This window comes from Schistocerca cancellata, chromosome 6, assembly GCF_023864275.1.
Source record: "Schistocerca cancellata isolate TAMUIC-IGC-003103 chromosome 6, iqSchCanc2.1, whole genome shotgun sequence".
Classification (NCBI taxonomy): Eukaryota; Metazoa; Arthropoda; class Insecta; order Orthoptera; family Acrididae; genus Schistocerca; species Schistocerca cancellata.
Window position 1 is genome coordinate 372,220,638 of NC_064631.1, and position 23,442 is coordinate 372,244,079.

Consider the following 23,442-nt stretch of genomic DNA (forward strand, 5'->3'; position numbering starts at 1 on the left):
CTCATTCCGGCAACTGGCAGAGAAGGTTGAGAAGGCCAGCCTTGCACATGGAGTTTCAAGGAAACTCACAATTTGCAGCATTGTCCCCAGAACGGATCATGGCCCTTCGGTTCTGAGTTGAGTCAAAGCACTGGACCAGAGATTTCAAAAGTTCTGTGACAATTTAGGCTGTGATTTCCTGAACTTACACTATAAGGTTGAGAATTGTAGGATCAGGTGTGCACTACACATCAGAAGCTGCAACTCAAGTACCCAACTGCGTGTGGGGGGCACAGAAGCATTTTTTAGATCAGGTGACTCTCAGTCCAATCCAGATAACAAAAGCTGTAGGAAACCCAGAAATGTCAGTGTAAGATCAAAAATCCTAAAGGTAAACTGCCGAAGTGTTCACAAGAAAGTGCCAGAGTGTGAAGGGCTCATGAAAGGCAATGAAGTTCACATAAAAGACTGGGTTCCAAAAGCTGGTTGACACCCAAAACTGATAACTGTGAAATTTTTAGAGAAGATTTAATTGTATATCAAAAATTCAGGGGTGGGCACAAAATGATAATTGGATCCTTCTATCGCTTACTAGACCCATCTCCTGATGTAACCAAAAACTTTAGAGAAAACCTCGCTCACCTGTAGGTAAGTTCCCCAATCATACTGTAATCATTGGTGGAGACCTTAGTCATCCAAAAATTAAGTGGGAAAATTATAGTTTTGTTAGTGGTGGATATGATAAGACATCATGTGAAACTTTACTAAATGTTTTCTCCAAAAACTACCTCAAACAGATAGTTAGGAACCCTACTCATGATGGAAAGATATTGGATCATATGGCCACAAATAGACCTGACTTCTTTGAGGATGTCCACGTCGAGAGTGGTATCAGTGACCATGACAGAGTTGTGGCAGCAGTGATTGCCAGAGTACAAAGGACAACTAAACCAAGCAGAAAGATATATATGTTCAGCAACCTAGATAAAAAAACCAGTACTGTCATATCTCAATGAGTAACTTGAAACTTTCAGCACAGGGCAGGAGCATGTAGAGGAACTCTGCCTCAAGTTTAAAAGAATAGTTGATGATGCACTGATTAGATATTTACCCAGTAGAACAGTTCACGATATACAGTCACTGTAAAGAAACTTCTAAAGAAACACATATTACTGCATAATAGGTGTAAAACGATGTGTATAGCTATTGACAGAAATGCTGAATTAAACATATTTAGCTGTCAAGAGAGCAGTGCATGATGCCTCCAATAACTACTTTAGCAGAATACTGTCAAGTGATCTTTGACAGAACCCAAAGAAATTCTGGTCATATGTAAAGGCTCTTAGTGGCACTAAAGTTCATCTAGCGAATAAGGCAGGAACTGAAATTGAGTGTAGCAAAGCAAAAGCTGAAATGCTTAACTTTGTTTTCAAATGTTTATTTACAAAGGAAAAAAATGCTCCTTTACAAAGGAAAACCCAGGAGAATTGCCCCAATTTAATGCTCGTACCACTGAAAAAATGGGTGAAAAAAGTATTAGCGTCAGTGGTGTTGAGAAACAGATGAAATCATTAAAATTGAACAAAGCTGCAGGCCCCAACAGAATCCCTGTCAGATTCTAACAATAATCTATAGTAGATCTCTCAAATAAAAAATAGTGCCCAGTTCTTGGAAAAAGGCACAGGTCACACCCATCTGCAAGATGGGTAGTAGAATTGATCCAAAAAAGTACCGTCCAGTATCCTTGATATTGATTTGTTGTCGAATCTTAGAACATATTCTGAGCTCAAACATAATGAGGTATGTTGAACAGAATGACCTCCTCAGTGCCAACCAGCATGGATTTCAAAAACATCGATCTTGTGAAACCCAACTTGCACTTTTCTCACAAGACATACTGAAAGCTTTGAATTAATGCAGCCAGGTAGGTGCAGTGTTTCTTGATTTATGAAAAGCATTTGACTCAATACCACATTTATGCTTTTTGCAAAAGTATGATCATATGGGTTATCAAGTGAAATTTGTGACTGGATTGAAAGTCATCATCAGATGTAGGAGTAACTTCAGATGTGCATTGGGACCCTTGCTGTTCATGTTACATGTTAATGACATTGCAGACAATATTAATAGTAAAATCAGGCTTTTCACAGATGATGCAATTATCTATAATGAAGTACTACCTGAAAGGAGCTGCATAAATATTCAGTCGAATCTTAATAATATTTCAAATTTGTGCAGAGATAGATGTTCAGATATGTAAAATGGCGCACTTCACATAAAAAAAAAAAAAAACATAGTATCCTATGACTATAATATCAATGAGTCACTGTTGGAATTGGCCAACTCATACAAATTCCTGAGCGTAAAACTTTGTAGGGATTTGCAATGGAAAGATCACATGTGTTCAGCCATGGGTAAAGCAGGTGGTAGACTTCAGTTTACTGGTAGAATACGAGGGAAGTGCAATCAGTCTAGAGAGGAGATTGCTTACAAATCATTCGTTCAAATGGTTCAGGAATACTCCCCAGTTGTGTGGAACCTGTACCAGATAGGACTGACAGGGATTACTGAGCTTATCCAGAGAAGAGCAGCGCGAATGGTCGCAGGTTTGTTTAATCTGTGAGAAAGAGTCACAGAGATATTGAAGGAACTGAACTGGGAGACTCTTGAAGATAGATGTAAACTATCATGAGAAAATCTGTTAACAAAGTTTCAAAAATTGGCTTTAAATGATGTCTCTAGGAATATACTAGAACCCCCTACGTATCACTCACATAGGGATCGTGAGGATAAGATTAGAATAATTACAGCACACACAGAGGCATTGAAACAATCATTCTTCCTGCTCTCCATACATGAACGGAATAGGAAGAAATGCTAATAACTGGTACAGTGGGACGCATCCTCCACCATACACCTCACAATGGTTTGCAGAGTAGATGTAGGTGTAGATGTAGAAATCTGGTCCGTTACTTGGTAAGCTCATATTTTTCTCACTAAACGACAGAGCAGGGTACCACCAATGTCTTTCTTAAATCAAGGAATATAACTTCAATCTGGGTACCACTGACTACAGCTATTAATCTCATGGAGAAACGAAGTGAGCTGAGTTTTGCATCATCTTTGTGGAATCCATGATGAGTTTTGTAGAGGAGATTTTTTTTCTCCACGTACCTCATAATTCTTGAGTTTAAAATGCATTCCATAACTGTACAGTAAACTGACATAAACAATGTAGGTGTATAATTGTGAGCACCTGTCCAATTATACTTTTTGAAAACGGAAATGACCTGCTCTTTTTTGCATTCACTGGCTACCGTTGTTTGCTCCAACAACCTACAATAAACTGCTTCTAGAAGAGGAGCAAGTTCTTTTGCAAAACTTTTGAAGAATCTTGCAGGTATCTCATCTGGTCCTCATGCCTTTCAACTACTAAGCAACTGTAGTATTCCACTATCAGTAAAGTCAATATCTGCTATTTTGACATTCATGCAGTGATTAGAAAGTGAGACTTTGTCACAATCCTCCACAGTGCAACAATTTTGGAAGACCAAATGCAGTATTTCAACCTTCTCTCTGTTATCCTCTGTTTCAGTGTCAGTATGGAAGTGGCTGAGTAGATGATTTTGGACCATTTACTGATTTTATATAAGACCAAAAACTGTTAGGGCTTTTAGTAAAATTGTTTGACAATATTTTACTTTCAAAGTCATCGAATACTAAGCCTTGTTGCTCTTCTCATACTCATTTGCACTTCATTCAGCTCTTGTGTCAGCTGGATTTTGACTTCTCTTGTATATATTATTAATCTCTCTTTGTTTATGTAGCAGTTTTCTGACATTGTTAATAAACAACAGCTGTTTATCCATCCCTTAAGACCTTGCTCAGAACATATTTGTGTAAGGTGTATTGAAAGATTCTTCCCACTAATTGCTGGGTTTGTTGATTTTGTGATCCTTTGGTTTCAAATGAGTATGTTTTAAGGAAGTAAGAATTATTAGTAAATGCAAGGCCTTACAAAGTTTTCTGTATTTTGTACCATTATGATTTGTTATTTTACATGATGAATTCTTTCTTACTGTTTTCAGGAGCGAGTTCTCCCTTCTATGTAGGCTGTGAAATCTTCAAATGATAGTTCTACATCTACATCTACATCCATACTCCGCAAGCCACCTGACGGTGCGTGGCGGAGGGTACCTTCAGTACCTCTATCGGTTCTCCCTTCTATTCCAGTCTCGTATTGTTCGTGGAAAGAAGGATTGTCGGTATGCCTCTGTGTGGGCTCTAATCTCTCTGATTTTATCCTCATGGTCTCTTCGCGAGATATACGTAGGAGGGAGCAATATACTGCTTGACTCTTCAGTGAAGGTATGTTCTCGAAACTTTGACAAAAGCCCGTACCGAGCTACTGAGCGTCTCTCCTGCAGAGTCTTCCACTGGAGTTTATCTATCATCTCCGTAACGCTTTCGCGATTACTAAATGATCCTGTAACGAAGCGCGCTGCTCTCCGTTGGATCTTCTCTATGTCTTGTATCAACCCTATCTGGTACGGATCCCACACTGCTGAGCAGTATTCAAGCAGTGGGCGAACAAGCGTACTGTAACCTACTTCCTTTGTTTTCGGATTGCATTTCCTTAGGATTCTTCCAATGAATCTCAGTCTGGCATCTGCTTTACCGACAATCAACATTATATGATCATTCCATTTTAAATCACTCCTAATGCGTACTCCCAGATAATTTATGGTATTAACTGCTTCCAGTTGCTGACCTGCTATTTTGTAGCTAAATGATAAAGGATCTATCTTTCTGTGTATTCGCAGCACATTACACTTGTCTACATTGAGATTCAGTTGCCATTCCCTGCACCATGCGTCAATTCGCTGCAGATCCTCCTGCATTTCAGTACAATTTTCCATTGTTACAACCTCTCGATACACCACAGCATCATCTGCAAAAAGCCTCAGTGAACTTCCGATGTCATCCACCAGGTCATTTATGTATATTGTGAATAGCAACGGTCCTATGACACTCCCCTGCGGCACACCTGAAATTACTCTTACTTCGGAAGACTTCTCTCCATTGAGAATAACATGCTGCGTCCTGTTATCTAGGAACTCCTCAATCCAATCACACAATTGGTCTGATAGTCCATATGCTCTTACTTTGTTCAATAAACGACTGTGGGGAACTGTATCGAACGCCTTGCGGAAGTCAAGAAACACGGCATCTACCTGTGAACCCGTGTCTATTGGACATTTGTATGAGAAGTCTGTGTTTTTTTTCTGCTGTATGTGATATTGCAGTTCTGCTAATTTTTGTGGTTGCTACTAGATTTAAATACATAACTTGTGGCTGCAACTCATCATTATTTTAACCCTTTTGGTCACGAATTATTTTTTTCCTGGAAAAAAAAAATAAAAATCATGGCTTTGCTATCCAGTTCTTGAAATTAAATTATGATTTTTCAGACACATAAAATATTCCGAGGTGCCCCCCAAGGGGGGATATAATGCGTCCCCAAATTGAGGATATTGTGTTCAAGTGGGTGCAGTATAAGACGAAAAGTCAAAGTATTTTATTTGATTTTATTTCACCAAAATGCATAAATTACACAGAACCTACTTAATGATTATATACATAAACTGGTTTTACACTTTTGAAGAATGATAATAAAAAAAGATCCTTTTTCTATCCAGACATAAGTGAATGTTACATTTTATACAATGAAATGTGGTTTTGCCTTTGCAACCTGGTCTCTTGCACCTGAAAATGAGTTTTTGTCACAGACCACTGGAAGATGCCCAGCATTGTCCAAATGAACATCAGCTACTGGGTAAACTTCTGCATTGGCTTGTTTTGAAGTTCTTGGAGATATGCCACTCTCACGAGTGGGACACCCCCTTTTCCTGGCAGCTGGTTTATCTATTTTTGTCAGTACTTTGGCCACACATACCCTAAAGTGAAGCAAATAAAGGGTCTTATTTTTAATAACACCTAATTCTGATGAATTTTTCTTGTACTCAACCATGCATTTACACATGCAATATCAACTGCACGAGCAAACATGCGAAATGTCCACTTTCGTGATCTGATGAATGTGCGATAAATAGTGATCAGAAAATCCATCTTGACAACCCCTCCCATATGTTGATTGCAAACTTGAATATCTTCTGGCTGGTCGATTGTGATATATTTCTCCAGAACCTATGATAAAAAATGCTTTTACAAAAAGAAAAACTCATAAAAAACATATATCTGAGTAACCCAGATGAAAAAGCAGCTAAATTCATTTTATGTTGATTTTGAGGTGGACACATGGCCTTACAGATTTTTTTTCAGTGCCTAAGAGATGGAATATGTTTCAGGTTGAAAACCAGCTATAAACTGTCAAAAATGGCTGTCAAAAATTGTGTTCAGTTTCAAAAGCAGCTAATTGCTGTCTTCGGGTGCAAAGCTCGCTAAATGCCCAATACGCATGGCTGCTGCCCTGCCTTGTCCGGACGCAAAGCACATGAACAGACATCAGATTTACAAATCTGGACTTTAAAAGTTACCTTTCAGTCTGTCACAATTAGAATAGATATTTCTCTTATTCAGCTTTAGGTCGGCTGCACTGTAACAAATTCATACGTAACAATAACATTCTCACTGCCAGTGTATAATCGTTTGGATGGGATGAGTGTTTTGTGATTATCTCAGTGTCACTTATCATACAGTTAGCGGCTTTGCATCTAGGCTACTCAGCTTACAATATACGATATGATATAAAATGTCTAACATTATCGGTACCTCCATCATTGTCCTCTTGTTCAAAATTATCGCCAGGATCGTCAGATAGATCGTCAACTTCAGATGAATTAAGGATCCCTGTAACTTCTTCTTTTGCAAGTGGCCTTCTTCTGTCTTTTACTCGGGGCACTGTGAAATCACTGTAAGATGACTAAAAAGACAGCAAAATAATATCATAAATTTCTATGCTATTACAACCTTTCAGTCACAGTGTCCTCATTTGGAGACATGTATAAAGTTATAAATATGTCACTTACCTTTTGTTCTGAAAGACACCTTTAGTTTTCACCTTCAAGAATACACCTTTCTACGCACAAATAATTTTTTTTTTTTTACCTAAACTCAGAAGATGGGAGCTACAAAGATTACTGGGAAGCACCCATGTGACTGTGCACATTCAGTTTTGTTTTGTGGTACCACAGATTAACAGGAGATGTTGACACTGTTCTCAAATAAACTCTCTGATTGTGACAATATGAGGACAACAATAACAAATGGTAAAATTTAACAAATTTTAATATACTAAGCATTTATTTAGTATGTCCTTATGTGAGGATGCCATGACTGAAAGGGTTAAACTGGTAGTTTATGATATACCCTGAATTGCAATTTAGAGAAGGATACATGTCACTTTTAGGATTGTTTTGCGCCACACTATTGTATTTTTATTCAAATATATGCATTTGAGTACCTATTGCTGCATTATTATAACATATATTTGTAACTGCAGAAGTAATCAGTGTAATCTTTGGTCCTGAAAGGACAGTTCTTCAGCATGAGTGTTAATCTTTGAAGAAATTTTGGCTCGTGTTTTTTATATGCAGCCTTACACTTATAATGCCCATTTGTGTTCCAGTGGTGACAGAGCCTCCATATGGACTCAAACTGAATCTACGCAACACTTACTTCAAGATGCGAACACAAAGCCTTGAGGCCTGTGAACACCCAGCTTTCAAGTCTTTAGTATATGTGCTGGCATTTTTTCATGCTGTGGTGCAGGTATATAATGACATCATTGCTGTAATGCATATTAACAAAGCATGAATTACTTTAAAAATTTGTAGAACTTGTTTTATGGTTCAGGTTTTTCTCATGTAGGACTGAAGAAATAAAATGTTATTGATTGGGCAGCTTTTGGTTCATGGCAGTTTTGACAGATTTAATATCCCCACAATTTCCTTGTGTTGATGTTCACAAGTACATGATAAATATAACAAGAAAATTTCTTATAGTAGCATATAATAGTTCACATACCTTATATCACAGTTGCTTGTATTATTCTGTTTGCTTATAAAATTAGAAAATATGAATTCAAATTCACTTAAAAATGTACAAAAACATACATAATGGAAATGTGAATGTCATTCTTTGTCTCTTTATGTCTCTCGAAATTTATCTTACTTTTATTGTGCATGGATGTATCTGTTTTTTGTTATGTTGGAAAATTTGGAAATGCTCACTAGAAAATAGCAGGGTCTACAGATTGATACAAACAATACAAATTTTGAAACTCCCTTGTGAGACCATGTACAACAATTAACACTACAGCAATAAGAGAGAAATGCAGATAAGGACAAATGTAAGTAACTTTTTTATTTCTCGAAAACATGCTAAATTTTTACTGTGGATAAAAATGAAAGAAAAATGGTATAAAATTCTAGAGACTACTATACTCTTTCCAAATGTATTTACACAAGTAAGAGTCTGAAACAGACTCTTTGTAGTTCATATTAGCGAAGTAGAAAGTCTGGTTATCTTGAGGTAAGATGTAGCAAATTCTGTGTAATATTTCAACCTGTATGCTGTTACTTATGGTATGAGTACATAAAATTCTACAGATATTCATAGACATTACTAGCAGTTTGTAAGAATAAAATAAAATGTGTTTGAGCCAAAAGTATACTTCAAAACAAGATATTCAATTAAAACATATGATCATACTTTTTTTTAAACATCTGGAAACAAATGTATCTTTCAGAGGAAATTATCCTAGTTTTCAGAACTAATAGTTGCTTCCTGTGTGTTCAGATAGTTAAGTAAATAATTGATGGCTGTGATCTATAGCCAAGGATTAAATTGAAAGTGTAAAACTATTAACTAGTTTAATAAAATGAGCAATAAGTGGCCATTGTGGTTGTGGGAAAATAGCAATAATGGTTGTTAAGTATATTTTAGCTCCAGGTGTCTCGAACTACGCTAAAATGAACCACTTGTACATCTACTTCAGTAGCTTAGATCAACCAAAATACTATGACTGTATGAAAATAAGTAATAAGATTGAAAAAAGATGAATGAGAGTATGCCATTTACAGGAATTAGTGGTGAAATTATTCCTTTAGATCAGTATTCGCATCTTCATTGTGTCTATTTGGTGATATTATTACGGAAAATTTAGGTACTGTGAGACAGTACTTTGATCATTGGAGACATTGATTGTCTTATGTTCCTCAGACACACTGTGCTCAAAGATACTTTAGCAATTACTGAAAGAGAATTTCAATTTGTCAAATAAATTTAGGAAAAATGACTCAGATCTGAAACACAACTGTCATGAGCTTGTGTATGTTATTCATTATTTGAGAAATACAGTGAGATGTAGTATAGAGTTTGGATTTCTTGTGTAGGCTTGATAAGCAAGGTAAACTAAATATCATAAGAAGATTAAAATGTTTCTGAAATCAGGAAGATGATATACTGAACACACAGAACATTACATTCAACATGATTTTAGGAACTTATTCAATGTAAATGTAAATACCTCTTGTTGCCATTGTTATCTTCAGTGCTACTGTGATAACTTGTACTGTCCTCAAGTTTGCCATCATTTACACCACCACTATTTTGAGTGTACAGTTCTTATTTCACTTAAATTCATGTCATTCCCTCCACTGTCCACGTCTCTCATACTCTCATTGCATTTTCTTCACTTTTTACTTTCAGGTACCTTTATATTAAGTGATATATCATCCCTACTCCTCCTCCTCCACCACCACCACCACCACTATCACTACCATCACATCAACAGTGAGCTAATAATCATCTCAGTTTCACATCTTATCGTATTCCCTTGAATTTAGATTTAGTATTGTTTCTTAACATTCCTATAATGTATTTAATCCAATCTCAGAAAATTCAGTGATTATGGACATACTGGACTTCACTGGTATGTGTCAATGAAAACATAATAATATGGAATGATTCTAGTCAGGTACATTTCTTTTGAATTATTTTGTACACTTTTTTTTCCCCTCTCTCTCTCTCACTCCAATCTTGCAGGTTCGTTTTCTTTGCTGAATATAGAACACTTTTTAAAAATTAAATTTTCAGTGTAATATTCCATAGTGGCTTAGTGAACAACTGTTCCCCATAGTTATAATACGGAATCATGTTACACTCACTGATTTTATGATTTACAGTAGCTTCTTATGTATATCTCATTTTCCTTGAGTTTGAAGTTACAGTAGATTGATTTGAAATTTGTGAATTAGAATTTCTTCAAAAAATAAGAACACAGTTTCAAAATATTTTCTTTTGAAAGTTTTACATGAGGTAGACTACACTTCATCTTCATCTCATTGTTGATAATTGCTGTCCTCACTCATCAGTATTAATACAATATGCAATGAACAGCCTCAAAATATTTTCTTTTAAAAGTTTAAAGTGAGGTAGGATAGACTTCATCTTCATCTTGGTACAGTATACAATGAAATATATCCTTTGACAGCGAGACTACGCTATACATTGTCTTTAGATAACTTAAGAAGTAATGGTAACAACTCCCTGACTAGTAGAGACACCTAGTCATCAAATGGCACACAAACAAGACTGAGAGCTTTATTAACTGTCAGATGAGTACTTCTTGAGAGCTTTAAGGCAGGCTGTTCCAGCTCATGTGCCCGCTTTAGGTTCCGAAACAGACATCGGCAAAAGTGGACACGGGTGGCCTACACTACCTGCCCATGCCTGCAGGCATGCCCCCTCCCCCCCCTCCCCTCCCGCCACACACACACCTGCATGACTACATTGTCTCAATTGATTACATTGCAGTGGCGCTGCAGCTCAATTGAGGTGACTGGTTGTGTTGGATATAGAGGACAATAGGTGATGGGAGAAAGGAACTGCATAGTGAGAGGAACAATTTGGGGAATTTTGACTGATGGCTACCAACGCATGGGAAAGTACATGGCACCGATGAGCTGCTCCTGGCCACAGGCAGTTGGAGTTATGTATGGCACACAGTGACATGGAGCAGTGGACTGGGAGGGGGAGATTGAGCAGGGGAAGAGGGTGACTGTGAGGAACAGGATTTAAGTGCAGGTTGGTTGTAATGAAGGCTGCACACTCCATTTTAGGATATATTTATGACTTGTAAAATTTTGTTATATTTCTATGAATTTTTACGTAGTATTGTGTAAATTTAGAGGAGTTTACGTGTTCTCACAGTATACTTGAGGGCACAAACTGAAATAATACACAGAATTTGTCATTTTCATATTACCATTATGAGATTATATAAGTGAACTTCCTTGAGTTTTAAAACATGTTTCATTCATATTATTTCGGACTCAGCATTTGAAAGAATTCAGCAGTATTATTTGCATTTATTGTAATCTATCACCTTTCTCTCTAAAGGTTAGTTAGCATGGCATTAATTACTCTGAGGTGACAAAAGTCATGAGATACCTCCTCATATCACATCAGAGCTCCCTTTGCCCAGGATAGTGCAGCAATTCAATGTGGCATGGTCTCAACAAGTCTGCTGCAGATATATTGAGCCATGCTGCATCTATAGCCATCCACTATTGTAGAAGTGTTGCTGGTGCAAAATTTTGTGCACAAACTGACCTCTCGATTATGTCCCATAAATTTTCAATGGGCTTCATGTTGGGTGGCCAAATCATTCACTCAAATGACCCAGAATGTTCTTCAAACCAATTGCAAATGATTGTGGCCTGGTGTCATAGCACATTGTTATCCATAAAAATTCCATTATTTTTCTGGAACATGAAGTCCATGAATGGCTGCAGATTGTTTCCAAGTAGCCAAACATAACCATATCAAGTCAATGATCAGTTCAGTTAGACCAGAGGACCCAGTCAATCTGACATAAACCACAGCCCACACCATCAGGGAGCCACTACCAGCTTGCACAGTGCCCAGTGCCATATTGACAACTAGGGTCCACAGCTTTGTGGGGTTTGCACCACACTCAAACCTTACCATAAGCTCTTATCAACTGAAACTGGGGCTCATCTGACCAGGCCACAGTTTTATAGTTGTCTAAGGTTCAACTGATATGGCCACAAGCTAAGGAGAGGTGCTGCAGGTGGTGATGTGCTGTTAACAAAGGAACTTGCATTGGTCTTCTGCTGCCACAGCCCATTGATGCCAAATTTAGCTGCAGTGCCTCAACAGACATGTTCATCACACATCCCACATTGATTTCTGTGGTTATTTTATGCAGTATTGCTTGACTGTTAGTAATAACAACTCTTTGCAGATGCTGCTGCTGCTTTTGGTCACTAAGTGAAGGCTGTTGAGAGAGATAATGCCTGAAATTTGGTATTCTCAGCACACTCTTGTTGCTGTGCAGCTCAGAATATTGAATTCTCTAACGACTTCCAAAATGCAATGTCCCATGTCTCTAGCTGCAACTACTGGTCTGTGTTCAAAGTCTGTTTTACATCACCCTACCATAATCACATTTGAAACATTTTCACATTAGTCACCTGAGTATAAATGACAGCTCTGTCATTGCACTGCCCTTTTATATCTTGTTTACATGATACTACGACCATCTGCATATGTGCATGGTGCTATGCCATGACTTTTGTCACCTTAGTGTATTGTAATCTGTTTCTAGAGAAACCTCCAAAATATGAATACTAAAGAAAATAAAATACATGTGCATTACCCTTGTTTGTATCTGTTTGTCATTCCTGTTAGCTATTCTCTGTGGGGTTCTCCTGCTTCCCCCACCCCTCCCCCAACCCCCAACCCTCACCAGAAATATGGAAACAAAGGCACACAATAAGAGTATAAAGACAGTTCCTTGCTATTATACTTTTTGTTCATAATATCACGTACACTGTCATTATTTATCTACACACAAACAAAAATTAACCTCAAGTATTAATGTCTTACTTCCATTTTCAGGAAAGGCGAAAGTATGACAAAATTGGCTGGAATATTAGTTATGATTTCAATGAATCAGACTTCAATGTGTGTATGCAAATTCTTGATACATATCTAACAAAGACATTAGTCACCAAAGACACAAGAATTCCATGGAGAAGTTTGAAGTACTTAGTAGGCGAGGCAAGTACTTACAAATATTATGACACTGCTTCTCTGAATTTATATTGTATAATTTCTCATAAAAACATCATTTTTATTATCTATGAATACCTACCATTGAACTAAGATCACAACAAGGTTTAGAAAAGTTAACAATGTACTACTTTTTACATAACTGATTATATCATGATCAGTAAAAAAATTGTAAAAATGGAACTAATGATCAATTAAAATTGAATTTCATATGTGGGAGATATGGAATGTTAGACACAACAGAAGGAATAAATTACTTCACTTAATTCCATTCATTAAAACAGCTGATAATGTAAATCATTGTAATAATTAAACATATTAATAGTTATATTAACATAAGGGAAATTTTCTAACTTAGCATGACTATATGTAACATATCATTTATGTATGTCATTTTCTTCTCTCTCTCTCTCTCTCTTGCCCCTTTTGTTTTCCCTCCTGGATTTACCATTATTTTATTGTTCCTCTTTTTCTTTTTTTTATGGTTATACCATCCAGCTCTTAATTTTCGTCTGTTTTAGAATGATTTTAATATCGAGTTAATTTATTGGTTTAACCTTTTTGATAGGCACTCCAGACGTGTTTCTAAATAACATTATATATGGACACAGTTAAAAATTTATGCCCTAATGCATTCAGAACACAGAAAATAACAACTTGTAATGGTCGCCTGGTCGTAGATATTGCTAATTGCTATAATCGCACTATTTCACTCCCGTTTACGGAGCTTGTTAGCACTTGATGTTAGGTTAGCGCCATTAAAATGCATTGTGTTGTAGTAATCGCTGCTACTTGCTGGATCGCTGCTGTCTCTCGATGCTGATGCTGGCTCTACATCTGGTTGTCTAGGGTTAAAAACATGAGGTCCCTTGTTTTTTATGTGCTTTTGATGATAAAGAACGAGCGAAACCAACAAATATGTAAACTTCAAATATTTATTACTCTGGTGGCCATCTTAATTCCACTGTCCACCAAAGACCATGACTCAACACAAAGTAGTACTTCCGTTACATGTTCTTTGCATTGTTTATCCACCTCAAACAATAACACACAAACACACTTTACCAAAGTGACATTCCGACTGCCTCTCGACCCTTCTTGCAGCTTGTATTTATAACATTGTCAAAGAACTACTAAAAAGAGATATAGTTTATAAGTCACATGTACATCTGTTATCATAATTTGTGCAGAAAAGTTATTAATTTACATTGAGTGACATAATTTAACATGTTATTAAAATGAAAGACAGATTTGATGACTTGACAGAATAATTCTTGGTTACAAAAAGGCCGTTTTTTAGAAGTTTGTCAATTGACTTCTCTAATTTGCATAAATAAGTAAATAACATGAATTATTAAGAATTACATTGGTTTTCGTCTAAAATAGGATTGCTTACGTGAATACTGAGTGAAAACGCTCCTATTGAACAAATAGGTTTCACTGGGTGATTTTTATTTAAGGAGATCCAAAATACCTAAGTTGGCCACTATTTTTCGTACTTCATATTAATTATTTAAGATGAACTTAGTGTTTTTACATGATGCCATTTGCTGTATCAGTGATCAAGTGATATAAACTTTTGTGTGGGTCAGTTATTCGGTATAATTTAATGGGTTGACTGTTTATGCAGACATGTTATGCAATCATTGTTAACATACACAATAACTTTTCTATAATCATAAATACTCGTTAAACTGGTTGAATTTGGAGGGTATCGCATACTTCGGTACAGTAAAGCCTTAAATATGTTCCATTACAATACCCCCCTCGGGTAATATCATTTACAGAATGTTAATGATATTAGCCGACTAGGACAAATGTGTCAAATGGTTAAAATTTGGAAAAGTACTACTTTAATAATTTTTTTTGTTTAACTTTGCATAATGTGTATGTATGCAATGACCGTTACACCGTTTCAAAATGACTTTTTCCTGCAAATATTTTAGTTGTGCTGTTTCAAATGCACTTTGTGTTATGCCTCTCAGTATGACAGCATAATAAAAATATTTAGTAATATATGAAAGTAAAAAAAAAAAAAAAAAATGTTAATCTTAGCTCCCAGTGAGCCACATGGAAAATGATCAAAAACAGACACAAATATATCACCTGCGATTTTAAGATATATAAACAATATATGTAAACTATTTCAAAGTCAGTTCTCATTGAGTCACAGATTAATCAAGATAATAGTAGGAACATAAATATATTACATAGATGGACAGGTCATATGTCCATAGGAAAATATTGCAACTGTCTGCTCTTTTTGAGCCACATAAAAGAAATGAAAACAAAGAACATAATTATAAGTATGGACATGATATATAAACACAAACACTAGAGAAGTCACATGTATGAATATAGTATGCATTTGAAAAAAAAGAAAGAGTTTTGTAAATATTGTCTCCCATTGCGACACATAGTCAAGACAGTACAAGAACATATTAATACTAAAATTGGACACTTAAATTGGTCACAACATAACACAAACATCAAACTTGGTGAACATCTGATTAGCTGTAGAAAATTGTACACAAATCTTATGCCTAAGAACACAATAGTAACAAAATGATGGGTCTTGCACAACAATTTTTACATTGTCTTTTATTTGGTGCAAGTATGTCCCATATTCAATAATACAAAAGGAAAGTAATAAATGTTTGTCACCTTCTTGCCCGTTGCAAGTAAAGAAAATTTAATATTCAATAGTGACAATAAAAATATAAAAGCATTCTCTCAGAGATCTGGAACTTTTCCAGGGTCTGTAGGATGAGTGGTAGTTGCTATTTGACACACCAAGTAAAAATCTTTGCTGATAACATGCTTTATGGAAAATGGGTAAGTAACTGTATTCAAACAGGGAAATGTGCTTAATCATGTTTATATGGTTTCAATTCAGTGATGTTTCTTAATACTAGTAACCTTCTTGATATGGGAAAGATAAGTCTATACGCATTAGGATGTGGGCTTTCTTTTATTTCAAATGGACTAATGTCAATGTTTACTTTAACATATGGACAACCTAGCTCAACATCTTTGTCTATTTCAGTATTTTCAAACAATAGATCATTTTCAATTTCTTTAGTTCCTAAGTCTAATGTCTCTTTCCTACACTTAGACACATCCCTCTCTGTTTGCAAAGCATTGACATTTAAACATAAACCTTTGTTTTCATCTGTTCCTTTTAACACTGTGTTGTCACTTAACAAACTACTGTTTTCACCCCCTTTTTTATAAAGTCCACTACGGATTCTTGTCCACCATGTAGGATACAAGGTTGCACTTACCTTTGCTAATTCTTTCCAAAAGGCATCTTTGTTTATACAGTTTCCATAGTTGTTCCACAAAACTTCTAAAAACTTTTCCCCTTTTTCTTGAAAACACACATTTACATTCCATCCCTTTATATTTTCTTTAATATTATTATTATTACCATTCTCATAGATTAGTGTTTCATAGTTCCCAATAGGCAATAGCTTGTCCTCAGATACACATTCCCTAGTCTGCATTTCACTTAAATTAACCTCATTATTACCCATGTTTGTCACATCACTTACCTTTACCACATAATCACTTTTCAATTCTACAAATACTTTTATTTCTTCCTCCACACTCTCATCAATAACATCACTTGATTTAGAATCATTATTTAAATGTCCCTCTATTACTTCTTCCTCCTCCTCCACAACAACCCCATCTTCAGTTTCCCCCCTATGTATCTGAATCTCAGCAATTGAGTCTTTGGCTCCATTAAACACTTCGTCATCCCCCTTCTTATTAAATAAACCCACCAAAATAGATTCTATTTGTGGTGTGTCTGACTTGTTATTCACACCAGTATCTTTTTCAGCCCAACTATGGAACTCTGCAATACCTTCAACTTCTGCACTTTCACTAGCTACCTGTGCTTGAACACTGTTTTTATTAACTGTATCACTTTTACTCATAGTATCCCAAAACCTTTTATTAAATTCTAATTTATTCATTCTAACAACATCAGTATTTTCATGGTACTTACTGTTTACATTGTATCCTCTCCTTTTCCAGTTTCGGTTATGTGTTGTCCTGTCATAATATTGTCTAGCCCCAAAACTACGGACATCTAGTGGGACTGTCCACCGTTTCCTGGCTGGTTCCCTCGGTCTGTCCGTTTGTAGTTTCAGCAAACCCCCTTCTATCTTGTTCTCTTCCCCAATACCTATTTCTATCATTCCTGTTATCTCTCCTCCATCCTCCCTCCTGTGTATTGTTTCTGAAATCATTTTCATATCTCCTATCTCCCCTATTTGGAGCATTATTTCCAGAATTTTCAAAGTCTCTCCTCCCATAATAATCTCTATTTACATTCCTGTTCCACCCCCCATACTGGTTGTTGCCAGAGCCAAAACTTTGGTTATTTTCTCTTTCCAAGGCCCTATCTAATCTATCTACAAATTTCAGGAACTCTTCCATTGAATCGTCTGGTCCATGGACCAATTCCCACTGCAGTCTCTCTGGTAACCTTCTTTTTAAAACATCAATTTGTGTCATAATATCAAAAGAGTTATTCAAGTGAGCAAGTTTTTTCAATTTATCTCTGCAAAATTTTTGCATTCCCCCTACTTTCTCTCTATACACTGGTCCATTTAGAAATTCTGACTTTAATCTGGCTTGTATGGATTGTGACCAAAATTTGCAAATAAACTTAGCTTCAAACTCTTCAAAAGTATTCCAAGAATCATTATTCTCATTTGCCCAGGATAGGGCCTCCCCTTCTAGAAACCGTTTTACTAACTTAATTTTTATGTTATCTGACATTCCTACAACAAACATATCCTTACATTGGTGAATAAAGTCAATAGGGTGCAGATTTTCACCAGGAAAGCATTTCACTTGGATGTGCCCATACATTGTATTTTGATTGTAAATCGTTTGTTTGGACATCAATGCGTCCTCCAATTATGTATATTTAGTGTGTGTATTTTCTACTTTTGTATCTACATTAGTGGTATACAGGTTGTATTCTTGTTTAAGGTTTTTTGATGTTTTGTCTATTTTCTGATCTAATCTTTCAACTTCAGTATCTACTCTGTTGTAGATGACAGCAATGTTGTCTGTGTTAGCTTGTATGTTTTCATTTAAACTTTCAACTTTAACTTGAAATTCTTTTCTGAAGTGTATCAACTGTTCTCTAGTGTTCTTACTGAGGGTAGTTTTAATTTCCTCACACTTCTCATTGAGATGAGTACTTAATAGATCAAAATCCAAACTTAACTTATCCAGTCTATCTGTGTTTTCTTTAAGTTTCAAACTTACTTGTTCACTTGATTGTTTAAAATCCAAACGTACTTGTTCACTTGATTGTTTAAAACCCAAACTTACTTGTTCACTTGATTGTTTAAGTTGCGAGCTTATTTGAGTTGCAAACCCTGCTGGCCACTCTGTTAAGTTTAATTGTTCACCATCCCCTGGTTCAATTTTTACATTTCCTACGATCTCATCCCTCTCAGGTAGAGACATGTTAACTATTAATTATTTTAAATGACAACAACAAAATACCTTGCTTTATGTAGCTATGCTATGATGTCGTGATCGGTGTTCTTGTTGGCTTTCTTCACTTCTATTCGGTTTTATCGAAGCTGAAGTCTTGATTGATGAATTCCATTGACATAATCCAGACGTTAATCTTCCGAGCGGTGTGATGATGGTTTTTGGTAGTCGCACAAACACAATTTATTTATTTTTGACATATTTTCACTGTTGCCACACTGCACAAATAAACTTTTTTGGAATGATAAGCACTTACGAAATTTATCGCTGCCCTATTATCATCGATGCACTTAAAGATCCCGGCTGAGCCCCCACTTTTGTAATAGTCGCCTGGTCGTAGATATTGCTAATTGCAATAATCGCGCTATTTCACTCCCATTTACGGAGCTTGTTAGCACTTGATGTTAGGTTGGCGCCATTAAAATGCATTGTGTTGTAGTAATCGCTGCTACTTGCTGGATCGCTGCTGTCTCTCGATGCTGATGCTGGCTCTACATCTGGTTGTCTAGGGTTAAAAACATGAGGTCCCGTGTTTTTTATGTGCTTTTGATGATAAAGAATGAGCGAAACCAACAAATATGTAAACTTCAAATATTTATTACTCTGGTGGCCATCTTAATTCCACTGTTCACCAAAGACCATGACTCAACACAGAGTAGTACTTCCGTTATATGTTCTTTGCATTGTTTATCCACCTCAAACAATAACACACAAACACACTTTACCAAAGTGACATTCCGACTGCCTCTCGACCCTTCTTGCAGCTTGTATTTATAACATTGTCAAAGAACTACTAAAAAGAGATATAGTTTATAAGTCACATGTACATCTGTTATCATAATTTGTGCAGAAAAGTTATTAATTTGCATTGAGTGACATAATTTAACATGTTATTAAAATGACAGACAGATTTGATGACTTGACAGAATAATTCTTGGTTACAAAAAGGCCGTTTTTTAGAAGTTTGTCAATTGACTTCTCTAATTTGCATAAATAAGTAAATAACATGAATTATTAAGAATTACATTGGTTTTCATCTAAAATAGGATTGCTTATGTGAATACTGAGTGAAAACGCTCCTATTGAACAAATAGGTTTCACTGGGTGATTTTTATTTAAGGAGATCCAAAATACCTAAGTTGGCCACTATTTTTCGTACTTCATATTAATTATTTAAGATGAACTTAGTGTTTTTACATGATGCCATTTGCTGTATCAGTGATCAAGTGATATAAACTTTTGTGTGGGTCAGTTATTCGGTATAATTTAATGGGTTGACTGTTTATGCAGACATGTTATGCAATCATTGTTAACATACACAATAACTTTTCTATAATCATAAATACTCGTTAAACTGGTTGAATTTGGAGGGTATCGCATACTTCGGTACAGTAAAGCCTTAAATATGTTCCGTTACAAACTGCAGAACCTCACTTGCATCTAGCTGCATAGCTAACAGTTTACAGTACCACAAACTAAGGTTAAAGAATGAAGAAAGTATTAGGTTCTATGAGAATAGGTCACCAATAAAAATCCTTAAAACATAATTTAGGGCTTATGAGTGACTTCCTTCATAAGAATGACTCAGTACATATGTATAAATATTAACTCTGTCATCATGCTTTCACTCCACAATATCCTGTCACTATAAAAGAAAGAGGAGGGAGAGAGCAAATAGCTACCCTTCTTTTGTTGGGTCTCATGGTATATAATCCAGACAGAAATACTGTATCTCAAAATAGGAAACCTGTTGATTTATTTGCACACTTGTATCAGATCATTTTACAGGATTTCCTACGTACTTTCTAAGTACAGTGTTTAAATATTTTAAGATATGTAATCATTATTATAACAATATCAAAAAGTGAAATAACAGTAAACAAAAAATACATAGTAAACTTATTTATAACATGTTAACTGCAATACAAAAGCAATCTTTGAACTGCTTATATTATTTGTCTTGAAAATAATACACCCAATGAATGTAAAATGTGATATAGAGTGCACTCTAATATAAAATACCACTTTCATTGTAATAAAATACCACTTTGCACATTTGCCTGAAGAAGAAAAGATATAATTACCATATGCCTGAAGAACAAGTACATCCATATTATTATTTAACACAAATACTTTAAACATTTGAAAACACTGTACCAAAATGTGTGATTCTGTACCATACATCTCATATGTAGTAACATTAATAATAATAATAATAATAATAATAATAATAATAATAATAATGTTAAAAATAATGCTTTATTCTACATCAAACAATGGAATACCTGATATGGATAACAATATGAATACCAACGAAAGTAATCAAGGTTTGAAAGTTTAATGTGGGTAGACAAAAAAATCTACTCACCAAGCAGTGGCAGCAGGAAACACATAAAAGATGTGGAAATGTGCAAGCTTTTGGAGCCAGTGCCTCCTTCTGACAGAAGGGGTGAAGGGAAAGGAAGAGAGATAAAGGAAAATGACTAGAGAGATTAAGGAAATGCGAAGATGTATGAAAAAGTCACCCAGAACCTTGGGTCAGTGGAGACTTACTGGAGAAGATGGGAAGGAAAAATCTGATTGTTGGTAAATGCACTGGATGAAATTTGAAAACCTGAAAGTTTAAGGGGGTAGGACATCAAACAGGCCGACTTGGAGTGGGAGAGGCATCACAGGACATTTTAATTTCCACTGACTATGCTTTTACAAAAAAATTCATAAAGCTTGTCAGCATGACCAGGAAGGATTCAGGATTCACACTCAAAGCAGTGGAAGTTGAAAAACATAACAATGTAATTTCTTTTTACATGTGAAATTTCATGATTTTTTCACTTACTATTGGCTGCATTTGTTGCTATAGGTACACTTTGTAAGAGAGATTCTTCAGTGAATTTTGCACAGCATGAAAAGCATGTTTACAGGAGTATGAAACTCTAGAATTTTCCAAATATATTAAAACTGAGGTAAAAATTGTGATAATTAACTATAAAATTTGAGTTTTTTCTAAACATGAAGTAACAGCTCATTCATTTTTTTATAAATTAAATAAATTCTAGGGTTTCATATTCCTGTAAGTTTGGTTTGTGTGCTGTGCAAAATTCATCAAACAATCTCTCTTACTTTTGAAGAAAACTGTACCTATATCAACAAATGCATCCAATAGTAAGTGAAAAAATGATGAAATTTCACATGTAAAAAAATTATTTTCTTATGTTTTGAACTTCCATTGCTATGAGTGTGAATCCTGAAACCTTCCTGATCAAGCTGACAAAATTTTATGAATTTACTTGTTAAAGTATAGGCAGTGGAAATTAAAATGTCCTGTGGTGCCTCTCCTGCTCCAAGTTGGCCCATTTGATGTCCTACCCCCCCTTAAAGGTAGAAGATAGTGTAATAAGCAACACAGAGATTACTGAAAAGACAGTGTGAAATTACTGATAAGAATGGAAAGCTAAGTGCATTACACACGGTAGAAAGGTGGGAGGTAACGAGTGGATGGAGCAGTGAAATTGAAAAATAAAGGGAGTAATGGAAAGGAATAGTTACTGAAAAGAAACACTGAGGCCACAGAAATTAATGAAAGTTTAGGACAGGTGAGTGACAAGAACCAAGCACATGTAATGCCATCCCCAGCTGCAAAGTTCTGAAAAACTGGTGTCAGGAGGGAGAATCCAAATAGCATGTCTGGTGGCACAGAGGCCATGACCAACATGTTGTTGACTGTTCTTTGCAACAGAACTTTGTGTGTTGCCAGTACACACCCTCTGTCTGTATCCATTCATCCTTATTGATAGCGTGGTGGTAGTCATACCAATGCTGAAGACCAAACATGACATGTAGTACACAGAACATGTAATTTCACATGTGGCTCTCCCTTTGATACTATCATGTTTCCTTGCCAGTTACAGGGTTGGTGTAGCTGGTGGCAGAAGGGTACATTGGGCAAATCATATAGTGGTAATGGTCACAGGGGTAGTAGGAATCATAGGATAGGGAAACAGGTGCAGAAGAAGCTTAGGGTCTAACCAAGGTATTGTGGAGACTAAGGTGGAGGGGGGTGACAGAGCTCAGAGCTGTTCGGTGTGTGTGTGTGTGTGGGGGGGGGGGGGGGGGGGGGGGGGGGGGAGGTGAGCAAAATAATCGACAGAGCAGACCTCATTGAATAGTCAATGTAGCTAGTGAATACATTCGGGACCATCATCATAGTACTGAATGACAAGAGGTATACTGGATGTACTCTTGTGTTGTTTTTGTGGTAGGATCAGCAGTATCAGGATTTGATGTGATGACCTGGGAAATCTGATTTTGAATTAGGCTGGTGTGATAATTACATACACTTAATGCTGAGGTGAGAGTGTTGATGTTTTGCTGTAAAGCATACACATCTGAAGAAATGCATTAACCTTGAATGCCAAAGCTGTGTTCGAGAGGACATTTGACATGGAAAGGATGGCAATAGTCAAAATATAAGTACTGATGATGTTTGTTTGTAAGTTTAACATGAACAGAAGTGTGTAGCTGAGCCATGGTGAGGGTGAGGTCAGCATCAAGGAAAATGGCATTAGATCTGGAATAGATTTGCTAAATTTTATTGAGAGAGCATGTTTAGAGATTCCAGAAATTTCAAAAGGTCAACCTCATCATCGGTCCATATGGCAAAAATATTATCAGTGTACCTAAACAAAACAAGGGATTGAAGGCTAAAGGATCTCAGGAAAGCCTCCTCCAAGCAACCCATCAAAAGTTGGCATAGGTAAGCTTATATGTCAACTGTTGGCAGCACAAAAACTATCCAGCTAACAGTGACTGAAATAG

General features: G+C 36.0%; 1 protein-coding gene across 1 annotated transcript in view; it reads left to right on the forward strand.

The window, feature by feature from the left end:
* The window catches only part of LOC126088335 (dynein axonemal heavy chain 10), a 1,153,099-nt gene that overhangs the window by 1,014,435 nt on the left and 115,222 nt on the right, over positions 1-23,442 (forward strand). The window contains exons 55-56 of the mRNA XM_049906469.1: positions 7,628-7,770; positions 12,928-13,089. Of these exons, the coding sequence (XP_049762426.1) occupies positions 7,628-7,770; positions 12,928-13,089 (305 nt within the window). The remainder of the gene's footprint in view (positions 1-7,627; positions 7,771-12,927; positions 13,090-23,442) is intronic.